The sequence below is a fragment of the Phascolarctos cinereus genome, unplaced genomic scaffold (genome assembly GCF_003287225.1).
Source record: "Phascolarctos cinereus isolate Bilbo 61053 unplaced genomic scaffold, phaCin_HiC Scaffold_726;HRSCAF=1367, whole genome shotgun sequence".
Classification (NCBI taxonomy): domain Eukaryota; kingdom Metazoa; phylum Chordata; class Mammalia; order Diprotodontia; family Phascolarctidae; genus Phascolarctos; species Phascolarctos cinereus.
This window is the reverse complement of record NW_027556098.1, coordinates 217,340,280-217,356,372: the sequence shown is the minus strand read 5'-3', so window position 1 is coordinate 217,356,372 and position 16,093 is coordinate 217,340,280. Positions and strand designations below refer to the sequence as shown.

General features: G+C 36.1%; 1 protein-coding gene across 3 annotated transcripts in view; it reads left to right on the top strand.

Moving 5' to 3' along the window:
* DYNC1I2 (dynein cytoplasmic 1 intermediate chain 2) overlaps positions 1-16,093 on the top strand; it is a 65,395-nt gene that overhangs the window by 11,279 nt on the left and 38,023 nt on the right. For all 3 annotated transcript variants that reach the window (XM_020990958.2, XM_078146972.1, XM_078146973.1), the window contains exon 3: positions 9,175-9,292. In XM_020990958.2, coding sequence (XP_020846617.1) covers positions 9,175-9,292 — 118 coding nt within the window. The remainder of the gene's footprint in view (positions 1-9,174; positions 9,293-16,093) is intronic.

Sequence of the window (16,093 nt, the reverse complement as noted above, 5' to 3'; positions counted from 1 at the left end):
ATGAGTGTATTTTTTTGGTATAATCCAGCTATTCTTCCCTGCTTTATTTTCTTTTTCCTTTTTTTTAAACAGAAATTTAATAGTATTTTGTTTTTTCCAATGTAAAGACACTTTTTAACATTCCTTTTTTATAAAATTTTGAGTTCCTAATTTTCTCCCTTCCTTTCCCCCTCCTTAAGATGGTAAGCAATTTGATATAGGTTATATATGTGCAATCATGTAAAATACATTTCCATATTAGTCATGTTGTGAAAGAGGAAACAGTTTGCAAAAAAAAAATATACAGTTTTCGAAAGGAAAAAACCATGAAAAAAACAAAGTGAAATAGTATGCTTCAGTCTGCATTCAGACTCCATCAGTTCTTTCTGAATGTGAATAGCATTCTTCATCATGAGTCTTTTAGAATTGTTTTGGATTATTATATTGCTGAGAAGAGCTAAGTCAGTCACAGCTGACCATCATTCAATGTTGCTGTTACTGTGTACAATGCCTGCTTCATTTTCTTAAGTAGCATTTTCACTTCCCTAAACACACATTAGGTACTGAGGTGTTAAGAGTACTAATGTGGTGGTTCCACTATCCTAGTTGATGAAAATTAGTCACTATAGAAATAAAGGCAGATTTGCCTCATTTTTCATCTGTTTTCTTTTCTCCCAGTTTCACCTATAAGTGCTCTGTCCTAGGTGCTCTACTTTATTTTCTATATACTCTCTGTCCATGACCTCATCATCCCTTGTGTTTAATTATTATCACTTTTCAGCTGACTCAGATCTAGAAATCCAGCTCCAGTTTCTCCTTGGACCTTCAGTTCTGCACCACCATTTGCCTAATTGGACATTTCAAACTGAATGTTGCTGAGACATCTCAAACTCAGTATGTCCCAAACTGAAGTTATTGTCTTTCTTTTCAAAACTACCTACCTTCCAAACTTCTGTTTCTGTCAAAGATACTGCTATTCTTCCAGTTTCCCAGGTTTGTAAACTTGGTGTTATCCTCAGTTCTTCTCCCCATATATCTGATCAGTTTCCAATATTGTCATTCTCCCTCCACAACATTTCTTACACCTAAGCCTTTTTCTTTATACATAAAGACCTTAGTTCAGGCTTTCATCACTTCTCGCCTAGATTATTTTAACAATCTCCTAATTGTTCTCTTTGCCTTGAGTCTTTCCCTACTTCTTTCCTCTCTTTTCCTTCCCTGCACTGCTGTCAAAGGGATTTTCCTTAAGGCCATATCACTTACCTATTCTGTCAATTCCCGTGGTTCGCTGTTGCCTTTAAGATAAAATATCAACTCCTCTTTTTAGGTTTTAAAGCCATACACGGCCTGACCCTAAACCACCTTTCTATCCTCAATGAACATTATTCTCCTCTCATTCTTTGACCTAACCACACCTGCCTTTTTCTCTGTTTCTCACAAACAACACTCCAGTTCCTATATGTATGTCTTTGCACTGGCTGTTGCCAGTGCCTAAAATGTATTCCCTCCTTACCTCTGTCACCTTCAGTCCCTTTCTTTCTTCAAAATGCAGCTCAAGTACCACCTTTACATGAAGCTTTTCCTGATCCCCTCAACTGTATTGCCCTTCCTCTCAAGCTAACTTGTATTTATTTATAAGTATGAATACTTTTTATTTGTATTTCTTCTCTTTCCATTTATCCTATATATCTTTTTTTTTCTCTCCCAGTTAGAATATAAAATTCTTGCAAGTAAAGATTGATTCATTTATTGTATTTTTATCCCTTGGGCCCCACACAGTGCCTGGCACACAGCAAGCAGTTGATAAATGCTTGTTGATTGATTGATTGATTGATGATCTGGCATAGTTGGGTGTCAGGACAAACTTTCTTCAGATTCATTTTTTCTTCCATTGATCTTTGCTGTCTTATGAAGTACAAGTGCTCCAACACCCTTTGCTGTAACATTTTGAAAATGAGTTTATATTCTAAAGGGGTGCTGGGACCCCAAGAATGCCAAGGCAGAGTTGCCTGGAATGAATTCACACACTCAAGCCTTCTCTTAGTCAAGTGGCGAAAAGTTTATTGTGATGCCAACAGAAGTGGGAAAGGGTTCTTAAAGAACCTGCAAGCCAGTGAGGATGGTGCTGAGGCTTATATGGAAAAGGGACCAGGGAAAGAATGCCAAGGATTCTAATTAAGTAATCTAGGGGTCCAGGTGGGTGGGAAAATGCAGGGAGTCTGCAGAAGTAACTTTGTTGATACCAGACATTAAGGGAGTTGTCAGAGGCATGGACCTTGGGGATATGGCACTAGGGAGATCTTCGGGCCAACCAGGGACAAAAATGCTTGGGCCAGGTGCCCCTGTGTCTGTTTTAATAAGAGAATATGTTCTTCAACAAGAGAAAATTTTCTCAAGGACAGAGGCCTACTGAGAAATTGGGAGACTTCCAGAGACATGATCTTACAGCTGGGGCCTGAGCACCCCTTTAGTGTTGCTTTTGGTTTCCATGTCTTTCTGCTTGGCAAGGTGATTAAATGCTGGCTGGCTGAGGCTGCTTCTGAGCTCTTTTGGCCTACTTGTTTGGTCAATTGCTTTACATCATTTAAACTTATATAAAAATGATGGAAGCCCACATCAATATCTTTTCCTTTATCCATTTTCCAGTAGCTTGTTTCAGTAGATCAGATTGGAACCTTTGTAGTTGTTATCTTTTCATCCTCATTCTTCTAGGTTGGTGTTGATTTTGACATTTTCTCTACCACATGGATAATCTGCATATAGACAGTTGATTCAGAAATGGCTTCCTTATCAGCAAATAGTTATTTCTTATCTGTTAAGATATAATTACTTTGATTTTTTATAATGTTCAGTGTTCACCATACTCAGGACTTTCTAACTCTCTTGGAAGAAAGAATCTATAATACATGTGCTTTTTCACAATCTAAAAGCCTTTGTTTCTTAGTCTTGAAATACACTTTTCAACATTTTTTATCCTCTTCTCTTGTGCAGCTTCACATTGAAGTCATGGAGCATAATTGTACATGTTCATGTTGATTTGATTTAGAGAATCTTGTGCATTCTTCATAGAATTTCTCAGCAATAGATCTTGCTACACAAACCTCATGGATTTTTTGCATGAGCTGTTCGTGAGCATCCAAAGGCAAGATAACTAGCTATGCCATAAGATAATGTTTCTTGTTACTTTGGGGCACAGAGGTCCCCAAATTAAATTCAATAAACATTTAAGTGTTTGTTATCTATACTATACAATACTGTACTAGATTCTGGAGATAGAAAGAAAATTGAAAAGTTCCTTTGCTCAGGAACTTAAATGTGGAGAGTAGAGGAAAGGGTTAAAACCAGTGCTATCAGTTCTTAATTTATTTCTTCAAGGAGAACCTAGGTGCCATACTTCTATTTAGCTGCAATTCCTTATGGTTTTGTTTATGGTGAGTATGTCAGTTTGACTTGATTCACCCCCTTCAATAATATGGCAAATTATTGGCCATTAAATAAGGGATCACACAGAGTACTAATAGTTAAATTAATATTCATAGATGATTTAAAAAAAAGCTGTGTGGTTCGTAGCACCCTCTTCCCTCCATCTCACTATCACTGCAGAAACAAAAGCAGAAGGAATCCACGTAGGACTAAGGATCCGTTTGTATTGTTATCTATTTAATGGGTTGCTGTGACTAGAGAATTCATCACCTAATATCAGGGCTACTAGATTCTTAGTTTCGCCAATTCTTGGAGAGTGTACAGACACAGTCTCATGCTGGGACCATAATTGAAGCTTTTCCATCATGGTATAGAACCTGTCAGAGGCTGTATTCCACCTGCACAGCTTTCAAGAGCCCGTGGCACCTCCATGCCTTGGTAAAGTATCAGTGTAAGACTTTTGAGTTGATAACTAATATAAAAAAATGAAGATTTACAAAACTAAACTAGGGAATAATTATTCATTTTTCCAAATGGGTTCTTTCCAAAAGGAAAGGACTCAGTATAGACTTCCTTTAATTGGCAAGCTTTTAATTCATTTACCATATTACTTGAGTTATAAAAGTTGAGCTTATGTGCAATTTTCCACAAAGCAGTGTACATTTGTATTGTATTAACATATCAAGCCATAAAGTACAAATAAATGGCAAACCAGTTAATTTGGGTTTTGAAATTATTTATCTCATCTTAATATTTTATTAATCTAAGATGATAATAATCTGATAGCATGGGCCTAATTAGTGGCATAGTGGCCATGTCCTGAATGTTATAGTGAGTATTTGATAGAGGAAACATTTATTTCTTACTGATGGAGAAGGTGCTAGTTCTATAGAAAAGCCCTAGCAATATTTTATACGTATTGCAATCAAATGTACTTTTTATCACTTTATTTTATAGAAAGTGTTTTTTAGATAGATGAAAATAAGCTAGTGATATATTTTAAATGGCATATCAGCATATTACATCTGAAGTCTATTCAAAAATTAATTTCTATGATACTTTTGTCGATTTATCGTTTCATTGGTGTGGGCACTCCTTTCACAGATGCCCCACTGTGGTTTTTCATCTTGTGGGATTCTTGTCCACTTTTTTTTTTCTTCAGTCCTTCGTACAATAGCCATTACTTCCTGTTTCTTTTCTTAGGGCAATGGAAAAATTAGTAGCACAAATAAATACTAGGAATTTCTTAAGTTCACCATTATCAGTCACTCAATTCATGATGTGTGTTGAAGTTATTCTTGCATCCAGCCTAACTTTCTGTGCTATATTATAAGCTAGTTGGAGTTTTAAGCCATTATTTGATTAAATAATGAGCAACTGCCAGAATCATGATTCAGACTTGGAAGAGCTATCCCAGAATATCATCTATAGGATTAATCTATCCAAAGATGACAGATGGCCAATTATTGCTTTTCAGTTTTCAAGGATGATCATGTTATGATTGGCATCTAATTTTCCAGGACTGTCTGTAATATGATTGGCATCCAATTGAGAGTTTGTGAAACATGTTCATAGAATTAATTTAATGGGATTAAACCATGAATTGGCGGTGACATACATATTCATGCGAAGGGGACAGAATATAAGACTAAGCTAATAATTTCGTTGGTAAAATAAGCTCAGATGGTTCACATATCTTGATGGATTTTTTTTCCCCTGATGTTTTCCTTAAATTTATATCGGTAGGGTTTGAATAAATTTGAACACCCTTTCCAGTCTAATCTGACACTGTTCCCCTCGTGTCCTCTGGCAAAAGTAGAAGGCTCATTGTCTCCTGTATACATACTACCCTATCTTATCCTCCTTCAGTGCCTTTGCTTCACTGCCCCATATACCCCCTCTCTCTGCTTCCCTCTTTCTTTGTATCTTTCATGGGTGTTTGCACAAGAGAACTTGAGGGCCATCTCCCTACTGAAGACCTTTTTTGATCACTGCAGTTGCTAAGCACTCTTCCACTCTTGAAATTACTTTGTGTATAAGACATTAAACATTCTAAACATAGACTTAAGTTTGATGAACTTATTTATTTTTTATCACTGGAGGAAAGTACCCCATAAGTTGGTCTCCTTATCTTTAGTCTCCCCCATCTACTGGCTCCTTCCTTTCCACCTACAAACATACCCAAGACTCTACATCCTGAAAAATTCCCTAGACTTAATATCTTTTTTTCATTCATCCTAATATCTGTCCTCTGGTTTCACAACCAAATTTCCAGAGGAAGCTATTTATGCCTCTTGCCTCCATTTCCTCTCCTTTCTCTTCTCAACCCTTCTCATTACTCAGCTGCAGCTGCTCTCTCCAAAGTTGCCAATAATCTCTTAATTGCCAAATCTGATAACCTTTTCTCAGGCTTTATTCTTATACTGTTGGCCACTCTTTCCTGGGTACGCTATCTTCTCTGAATTTTTGTCACAATTTTCTCTCTTGGTTCTTCTCTCTATCTGACCTCTCTTTCTCAGTCCCTTTTTCTGACTTATTGGCCATATCAGGCTCCTAACTTTGGGTGTTCCTGAAAGTTTTATCTTGGGCCTTCTCATATTCTCTCTAGTCTTTCACCTGGTAAAAGGTGATGATGGCCTGTGCCAGGGTGGTTGCAGTGTCAGAGGAGAGAAGGGGGCATGTAGGAGAGATGTTGCAAAGGTAAAACTGACAGCACTTGAAAACAGGTTGAATATGGTGAGTGAAAGAGAGTGAGGAGTTGAGGATGACACCTATATTGTGAGCCTGAGTGACTGTAAGGAAGTATGGTGGTACCTTTGACAATAATAGGGAGGTTAGGAAGAAGGGAGGGTTTGTAGGGAAAGATAATGAGGTCATTTTGAGTCATGTTGAGTATAAGATGTTTTCAGGACATCCAGTTTGAGATGTCTAATAAACAGTTGGATATGAGAGAATGGGAATCTGGAGAAAGGTTAAGGCTGGATCAATAGATGTAAGAATCATCATCATAGAGATGATAGCCATAATTGGGGGGGGGAAACCCTTAGAGAAGGGTTTTATTAAGCAAAACAAATTTCCATATTGTCCATATCCAAAAATATATCTCATTCTGTATCTTGAGTCTGTCGCATCTTCATTGAGAGAAGGGCAGCGTACTTTATTATCCCTCTCCTGAAATTGGTGGTTAGCCATTGCATTGAGGATCGCAGGTTTAGAGGTGGAGGGGACTTCAAAGGCCAGCTAGGCCATCCTCTTTGTTCTGCAGATGAGAAGATGGAGGTCCAAAGAGATTAAATGATTTGCTTAAGTCATGTAGTTAGTAAGTGACTCCAAATCCGGCACTCTTTCTGATGTCCAGTACTGCTTCTGCACTTCTCCTTGGGATTATTTATAACCACAATTCCCAAACTGGGTACAGATATTCCACAGTGCATTTTACTGGAAATTGAATGCTCCCTAGGTCTCCTTTTATGAAAATCTTAATGAAGACTTCTGCCATATTTGGAAAACATTAATATGGGCCTTTAAAATTTCCATTCACTTCTTTACAACTTACTAGAAATGTATTTTGGTAGAAGAGGGAAAGCATTCATTTAAGTTCTTTGGAAAAGATCTGTTAGTTCTTATGCCAAACTTGGTTCATATCCTGAAAACATGCAGTAGTAACTTACTTTCATCAATCTGTGATCTCACTGATATGAGACCAGTATGGATTGCAACCCCTTTCATGCTTTCTTACCATGTGTGATTCTGGTCCTTGTACAGTATCCTTTTATAAATCCTCCACGGATGATCAACCGAATGTAACAGAAGCCTTGTAGGTATTTTAATATTGTTTATATTGCCAGGCTATCCATCATATCCATCATTCTTCTTATGTGATCAGCTCACATCTTTTTCTAGTCATGCATCTTTGCTGATATTTTCTATGCTGCTTCCCCATAAAAAATTGTTATTCTTACTGTGTTGCAATCTAATTAGACCTACTGTATGACTTTCCATTGCCCTTTGGTTCGTCTACATTGTTCTGCTGACACCATGTTGTTCCATGATTCATAGTAATATGGTTATCACCAGGAGACTTAGTGTTAGAGATCAGACTGAGATCATTAAAATTGCTGGGCAGTTTTTCAAATGTGAATCGCTGGTCCTGGCTCAGTATTATCTTCAGTGGCTTATCAGGACGTGTACTGATGCACTAAGTGCAGTGGGCTGCCTGTGAAACTATATGTCATAATCTAGGCAATATGTATTCTTCATCCATTTGGATTTCTGTGTTGCTTGCTAAACTAGTCTATTTTGAGTGACTCTTCATCTAATTGAGGAATCTCTGTAGTCTTCTTGGACTCCATGTAATCAGTACAGTGTCTCCCACAAACAGTGGGAGTAAGTAATCTGGCTTCCATTTGGGCTTTACCTAAGATAATTATCTCTGATAATCTTTGAAGAACTTGTCCCTGTTGTACACATGCTTGATATTGATGATCAATGGATAATTGAACAAAGTTTTCTGTAGCTGCCAGTATAAGGGAATCTTGTATGATTTTAATGCATGCATAGGAGGCACCTTGTTAGAGAAGGTTTAAAGCTACATGTTACTCTACCAAATCACATGCTTTTAAAAAAAATTAGCAAACTAAACACAGTGGGATCTTGTAGCCATTATTCCTTTCTGTGTTATGTGACACTGAAGATGTGACCTGTTGCAAAAAGTCTTCTACAAAAGGATGCCCTCAATATGTACATAAAGTATTCTTGCAAAGATTTTACAGAGATGAGAAAGTAGGCATACCACTTTCTGGGTAATAATATAGCTAGTGATCTTTCCATTCTTTTGGAATTTTCCCCTTTTTGAGTTACCTTGAAAATTGATCTGTGAATGCCTAATATATCACTTCTGACAGCGATTTCTTCTGTATGTGTTTGGTTAGATCCAATCATTCATCTTCACTTCATCTTCTTCAGTGTCATTTTGACTTGCTCATAGAGCACATCATGTACTGAGGTTAATAGTAATCCCGTGAGCAGATTATGGGAAAGCAGACTACTGGCCTATATTCCCATATTGGGTGGGATCTTTAGGAGCATTTATAAAAGGACGTGGACAGTAGTCACACAGGTTAAACTGTCAACTGACTTGTCTTCTGCACATTGGAAAGAATATCCATGTTATGAGATCATAGATTTGTCTGACAGGGTTGTTGTGAGGAAAGTACTGTGTGAATTTTATAGTAAGTAATAAAGTAAATCATTATCACTTCCATTTTTTATTTGTGTTTTGGTCTCTTTCATAATAAAGTGGAGTTTAGTTTCTTCCAATAAATACCTAAGAATCACACAATTTTTAGATCCTTTATCAATATTTTAGATTGTTGGTAATCTAAACATGATTCTTAGTATCCTTTTCTGCTGCTTTGCCACCATCATCATGAGCATGAAAGATACTGCACAGGATTGAGAGCCAGTTTGAATTCTTATTTCATCTGTTACCAGAGTCTGAGGATTTATTACTTAATAGCCACCCTTCTGCTAATGAGCCTTTTGCTGTCCTGGCTGGTCTCCAGACATGAGACATGGTCTTCTTTTTAGCTTGGTTGAGTATGCAAGAGCTTGTGGCCTGCTTACATAGAGTTTTCATCATTTCTGTCATTGCCTTCTCCTCCTTCTTCTCTTCACCCCGTTAAAATTTTTTTTTCACAAGAAGTTATAAATGTCTCACACCACAAGTAAGTTGAATTATGCTTTTTTTTTCTTTTTTCTTTTTAAATTTAGACTGATCAGAAGAAAGAAGCAGTTGCTCCAGTACAGGAAGAATCTGACCTTGAAAAAAAGAGGCGAGAAGCAGAAGCATTGCTGCAGAGCATGGGGCTGACACCGGAATCTCCTCTGGGTGAGAGTAGAAACATGTCCCCACATTTTGGATAGTGTATTAACTTATTTAAAAAGTGAAACTGGCAAGAGAATGTACAGCTTTGTGATATGGGGTACATTTTCCTTGTGTCTGTCCTCTAGGAGCATTAATCTTATGCTCCATTTATTTGGAATTGTCTTTATGTATTAAAATGTATCCAACACATGCATATCTGGGCAATGTTCAAAGTATTGCAGACTTAATTATTTTATCATCATATACTGACTCACTAGTTCATTATGCTAACTTTTCTAGTTAAATTAGGCTAAGTGACTGTTGCCTCAAAATGCCTGAGATTTCGCCTGCCTGAAAGCTAGAGGAAGACTGATGGGTTGATTTTCTGACAGTGCTGATACTCAAGAGAATAGAAGTAGAGAGATGTTTAAAGCTTCACTCCACTGCCCTGGCTGATAAGAGGAGATTGTATATAGAGATTGTATCCCTTGGGACAGTGATTTCACTGTCTGTTTGCTCTTTTTCTGGATTATTCAAAGCTGTAGTAGACTTAAACCAGTAAAAATCCTGAAATGGTAGTAAGTATACCTGAGGAAAACTCAGTCACATTATTGTGGAAAAGCATTTTTATTGTGTTGTGCTAGTACAGAAGTGTATCAACTAATTGGTTGTGCTACAGAATAATTTGAACATGTGTGGCTCCAATTTTGTTTTGGATTTGGAGTAACTCCAATGATGACATTTTCGTCAGGTCTAGTTAAAATGTTCATCTTTGGCTAGTTGCCCTTAATTCCCCTAGTTATCTAAAAGTGACTCTCAAAGTAATGTTAATGTTTGGTCATTTACATGCCTGATTAGAACTGATGAATGTTAAAAACTAATAGGGAAAATGAGTTTCAGATACCGAACCCTTGATATAATGTAGTCCCCAGGCTTCATACTGTAGGTGCATACTGTTGCCAAGTCAGTATGATAAAGAAATCCTTATGGTGTTCTATAGAACCTAGCTGTGGCCAAGAACAAAATCAATTTACTTTAGGTAATTAATTCCCCACTGTGTTAGGAATATGCCTCTCTTAAGCATAAAAAAAAAAATTATTATCGACAAGAATTATAAATCACTTTGGCCAGGTAAAATGGGTGAGGAACTTCTGACCTGTGGGTTGGATTTGGCCTGTACCTTGGCTTAATTTCATATGGCCATTGAAGTAAATAGCAAGAGCTGAGGAGTCTGTATGCCTTTAGTCACAAAAATGCAATATGACTTGAAAGCTATTGAGGTGATATCCTGAAAAGGCCTCAGGATTGGGTACTGCCATATAAAAATCTGTCTGTCTGTTATTTGTATGTGTGTATGTATGTATAAATATTTCTAAATGTCTCCATTATTCCTTTTGCTTTCTTTTTCATTCAATGTCATATTTCTTACTTATGTGTTACAGTGTTTATAGATGGGAGCATGGAATAGGATAGGATAGATAGGAAACTGGCTTTGGTCAGGAACACCTGGGTTTAAGACTTGCCCCTGTGACATGCAGTCCTAAGTAAGTCACTTAACTTCTTAGTGTCCCAAGCAACTCTTTAAGACAATACATTTCAGAAGTTGTTTATCTATATTGGTAGAGAGAGTTTTCTTCACTGGAAGTTCCCTACTCCAGTGAAATCATAGAAATCATATTTTTCCGTCTCTCATCCCCAATTTTTAAAAATAATACTAAAGATTAAGATATGTAAAATAGCATATTTCAACTCTCCTCTTGGTCAAATAGAATAGTTGTAGACCCTTTTTTAGGCTCTCCAAATTTTAATTACTATTTATCACTTTCTCCCAAAATATATGTGTGTTTTATGTTTGTTATTGCTATAGAATAGATGCTTTAGGAACTGTTTCATTTTTGTCTTTATACCCCTGGAGCCTACTATACTACCTAGCACTTATTAAGTACTTAGGAAATGCTTACTTGATTGATTAAAATCAAGGGTGTGGAGACAGCTTAAATATACTGTGGCAAATAAAGATTAATGTTTGTTCTAGATTCTTTTGAAATTTTTGGTAAGAAACAAAGTATGCTTTATTCTGAAGATAGAATCAAGTCTTAGAATAGAGTGCAGTGACTCTTATTCATTCCAAGGCTGATTATCAGACTGTTAAAGGAGCATTATGAAGGATATGTCTTTGTAAATGCATGTCTTCAGAATACCGTGCAAGCATGGTTGGTTTGGAGACTTCATACATGAATGGACTATGGAGAGTCATTACTGGAATCTTTCTTCCTACCCCCCTAAAGAGTATCTGTAATAACTTGTATTGCACAGTGTTTCTAGAGGGGAGGAGAGAGATTGCTGGTGACAACTATTTTAGATATGTATGATCAGAGGATGATTTTATCTTTATTCTCTAGTGCTTAATGTGCTTGCACATAGTAGACTCCATAAGTGATTGTATAATTGAGTTCTCTATTCTCTCTAGGATTATACTGTGAATTAACATGCCCATAATCATATATTCATGATTCAGGTGACCATTTTATCTTTCTTCTTGGCCGTTACTGACAATTTTTTAAATAGCAGGGAGAGGTTCCCTCTGTGAGCCTCAATGCTTTAGACACAGGTAGATTAAAGAATTTTCTTTTTTTCCTTTGGTAAAGAGCTCTATGGTCAGCCCTTGATTTTTCTTAGGCTTTTGGACAAAGACTTTATGCTTTATGTCATCTAAATTGTATATGAGTAAGATGGTCTGTGACCTTTCATCTTTCAGAGTACCTGGATTATTTGAGAGAATTAATTTTATTTTAATGTGGAACTAGAAAAAAAACTTTGTGGAAAATGAATATATTAGTATTATTACCATAGTATTAGTATTTGAGTATATATTACTATGTATATTATGTATGTATGTATATAGAAGGAAACATGTATACAGATTATTTCTTTATTATCTTTTTCTATCCAAAGTTGTTCAGTTTTCTTTTGTGAATATTGTTGTAAAAGGAGAGGGATGGATTTGAACCCCAAGCCTTAGTTAAGTCATTATACCAGTTTAAGGTCCTCAATTAAATAGAGGAGAAATGCTGGCATATTTTGTGATGCATGATTATTTAAATAGATGCTTATAGTTAGTAACATTTTGGGACTAAAGTGCTAATATATTTTCTTTAGATATTCAATTTTTATTGAATTTTCTGTGATCCCAACACTCACTTCACAAAAGAGGATATAACCCTTGTATTACATGATGCATAATAAGGCCCTATTCTAACTTAAAAGATACCCCTTAAGCCATTTTGAGTTAATTAAAATTATTAAGCACCAAGTATATTTAAAGCACTATTACATATTAGAGTATCAAGAAGAAAGTAGGGAAGGTAGTGGCAGCTAAACTAGGTGTTGTAGGAAAAAAGGATTTTCTCTTCTCTTCACATTCAGGTGCTACTGTGGCATATGCAGATGTGCTGACCAAAGCACAGTGTGTCTGCCCTCAGGTTGCTCATGATATAATGGAGGAATCAACATGCAAACAACTGTGTGCCCACAAGATGTATATATAATGCAAATGGGAGGTAGTTTCAGAGGGAAGCCATCAACAGTGAGGAAAAGGGGAATGGGAAAGGCCTCATGCAGAAAGGAGACCTGTTTTGTTACTAGGTTATGTTATTATTTTTGTATTGTTTGAAAGGCAATTTTTCCCCCTAGTGATACATTTAGGAAAATTTTCAAGAGCACTATTTTTTTGTTGCTGTTTTTCCAAATGGCTGACTGATTTTTTTTTTTTGCTCAAATTCACATTACTTAATGTTTTGTGGGGTAACTTGTTAGCAGTTATCCATTTGTCATCAGAGCAAGTTATTCTCTCACAAAGTGTCTTTGAATAAGTCATGGAATGCCACATTGTCTTTGAAATTTTTCAACTGTGATTAAGCAAGCAGATTCTGAAACATCTCCCCCTCATGAATGTAAGAAGATCTTAATTTTATGTGGTGACATTCAAAAAGATCTAGCAACTTTTAGTTAACAAAGAAATATTTGATTTCTTTTAACAAGTAAAATTAAGCCTTCTCATTATCTAGACCAACAGACTTAATTATTTCTTCTGTAAATGTTCTTAACCACTGTTATGTTTGCTGGACACTGTAAGTGGTTACAAAGGAAGTAGAAGATTAGAAGATTGTGTCCCTGCCCAAGGGGCTTGAAATTTCAATGGAGAGAGTTGGGGGGGGAGTGAGGAGGACAAGTAAATATGTGCATATGAAACTGTAGTCACAGTAACACTTTTATAAACTTAAATAAAACCAGCCTTAGTTGTTAAGAGATAAAAGGAGTGTTAGAGCACTGAATAGTTAGAAAGAAAAATGGAGATGTAAGACCCATTATCTTTATTTTTCATAACACATTTTAATTATATTTCCCCTGCTGTTCTTTAGCATAGTAGAAGCTAAATAGTTGAGATTTACATTTTGGGAAACATGACAAAGGCTGTGGACCTTAGAAAAAGCCAAACAGAACATTTTCCTTATCACAAGAATCTTTATTATACAACAATGTTTCATACTTTTCAAACATGAAGACCCCTTCTTAATAAAAACATTTCAGGGCCCCCACTAAACAAATAGTTACACAATTTACATGTGTTAATTGAGCTCATCCATGATGATTAAAATCTATTATGAATTAAAATGGAAATGGCAATACTAAGTGAACAAAAAGATGCCTGCAGACACTAAGGCATCTGCATCCCACATTTGGGAGCCTCTGTTACAGAATTTGAATATACCCATGGCTAAATTTTGATGAGGTTACTCAAATTTTGATGAACTTATTCTGAAGAGGCTTCACTGAAAAATTAATGTTTCACTGAGTTGTGAAGGAGGGGAGAAACATGGGATATTTAGTGAGAGTAGATGATGAGTCTCATAGTTGAGAGACAAGAAAGGCTATCCCCATTTCCTTTCTTTTGAAGCTTTGAGGTTCAACGTGATTGATTCTCATCCATTGGTTTCAGCTTTGATTTTTTACCCAGGAGCAGTCTGAGAACTGTTAACTTTACTATTTACTATTCCTTAACAAGCTAACAGGCAGCTATGTTATTTTTTATCCTTGAAAGGTTTGGGACTGATGCTGGACTAGTCTCCAAGGTCAAGTCCTGTCAAGGGCACAAGCATTTGTAGATCAGTCACCTGCTATGTGCCAGGCACTATGCTAAATGCTGGGGACATAAAGAAGGGCAAAAACAGGTCTTGCTCTCAAGGAGCTCATGATCTAATGGGAGAGACAGCATGGAAACAGCTAATTCAAACAAGAGCTATACAGGATAAATTGGAGATAATCAACAGAGGGAAGATAGTATTAAAGGGAGTTAGGACAGGCTTCTTGTAGAAGGTAGTATTTTAGCTGGGACTTAAAGGAAGAGGCTAGGAAGCAAAGATGAGAAGAGAGAGAATGTGTGAAAAGACCACTTGGCTTCGACTGACTGACTTTTGGTTACAGAGAAAGGAAAGTACCTAGTTTTTAGATTCTGATTCCTTATAATGGCCTACATGTGAAGAGTTACTTTTGACTTAACTATTATTTTAAGGCATTGTGGTGTCTCTAACACAAACCTTCACTTAGATTTTCTTTTAGTTGACAAGAAACTTAGATTTATTCATATACATAAAGTTAAGTTGATATTACCATTTCTTTTAGATTTTATTTTGGGCCAGTTTGGATTAATTCATATGTAACATCCATATCAAGTGGAAATTCATCAATGCTGTTTGAAGTGATCTGATTAAGGCATTGTTTTACTAGAGGGCTCATGTAGTAATGTTTATTCTTACCTCTAATACCTCTAGTTCTTACCTCTTACCTAAATGTTAATGGTGTCTTGTGGCTAGAATTAACTTTTGTCTTATTAGCCTGTGTATCTTCCTGAAGTTCCAATATATTTTCTACATGTCTGAAAATTGAGGCTTCCATGTATTTTCAGTAATGATCTGTTAAAATCTGGAAGTATAGAGATGATAGCTGTTTTTGCATCTGATTATTTTTTCTTGTTAGTCCTCAAATCTGCTACTCTTACAGCTAGCTCTGTAGAATTCTCCTTTTTTATGTAAAGTTTCATTTTTGCATGGCTGTGCTATTGAATATTTATTATTTCAATAGTGGAAGTGGACTTTATTTAAACTCCTGAGACCACTGTGGAAACTCAGAGTGATCTTCCTTTCCATTAACTGTATTGAGTAGTTCAGCAGAGAGATGATGATGATGATGATGATTATCTATCTGTCTATCTATCTATCTATCTGTCTGTCTCCCTCCTCTTATCCCTTTAGCTAGTAAACTTTGATTACCAAATAGTAAAATATTCCTAATTTATGATTTAAGAAATTGGGAGAAAAAAGATTTTTGGCTACTTTGCAAATTTGATGTTTCTATCTAGAAGCCCAAATTAGTGATGTTCTTTTGAACCTGATGTTTTTGTGGTCATTGATAAGTGAAATGGCCATACGTTTATTAAATTGAAAGAGAATGTTGTAGTCATTGCAAAGAATTAAACAAGTGAAAGATATCCATATCTTGTCTTTAAAAATGTTCCTTGTAAATTTAAAAGTACCTTTAGAGATGATTCTCCTTTAGAAATCTAAGATATGTATTTTAAAAATTGTCCCTTGAGCGTTAGACCCTGAAACAATGTTATTGAAAGAAGTAACTATGTATTGCTTTCACTAGGCCAGGTCACAGAAGAACTCATAAATTTCAGCAAGTGAAGAAAGGGTTAGAAATGCACCCTGAGTGAACATAGGGAGAGCCTGATGTGACCGATTCCCATTTCAGACAACATTAACT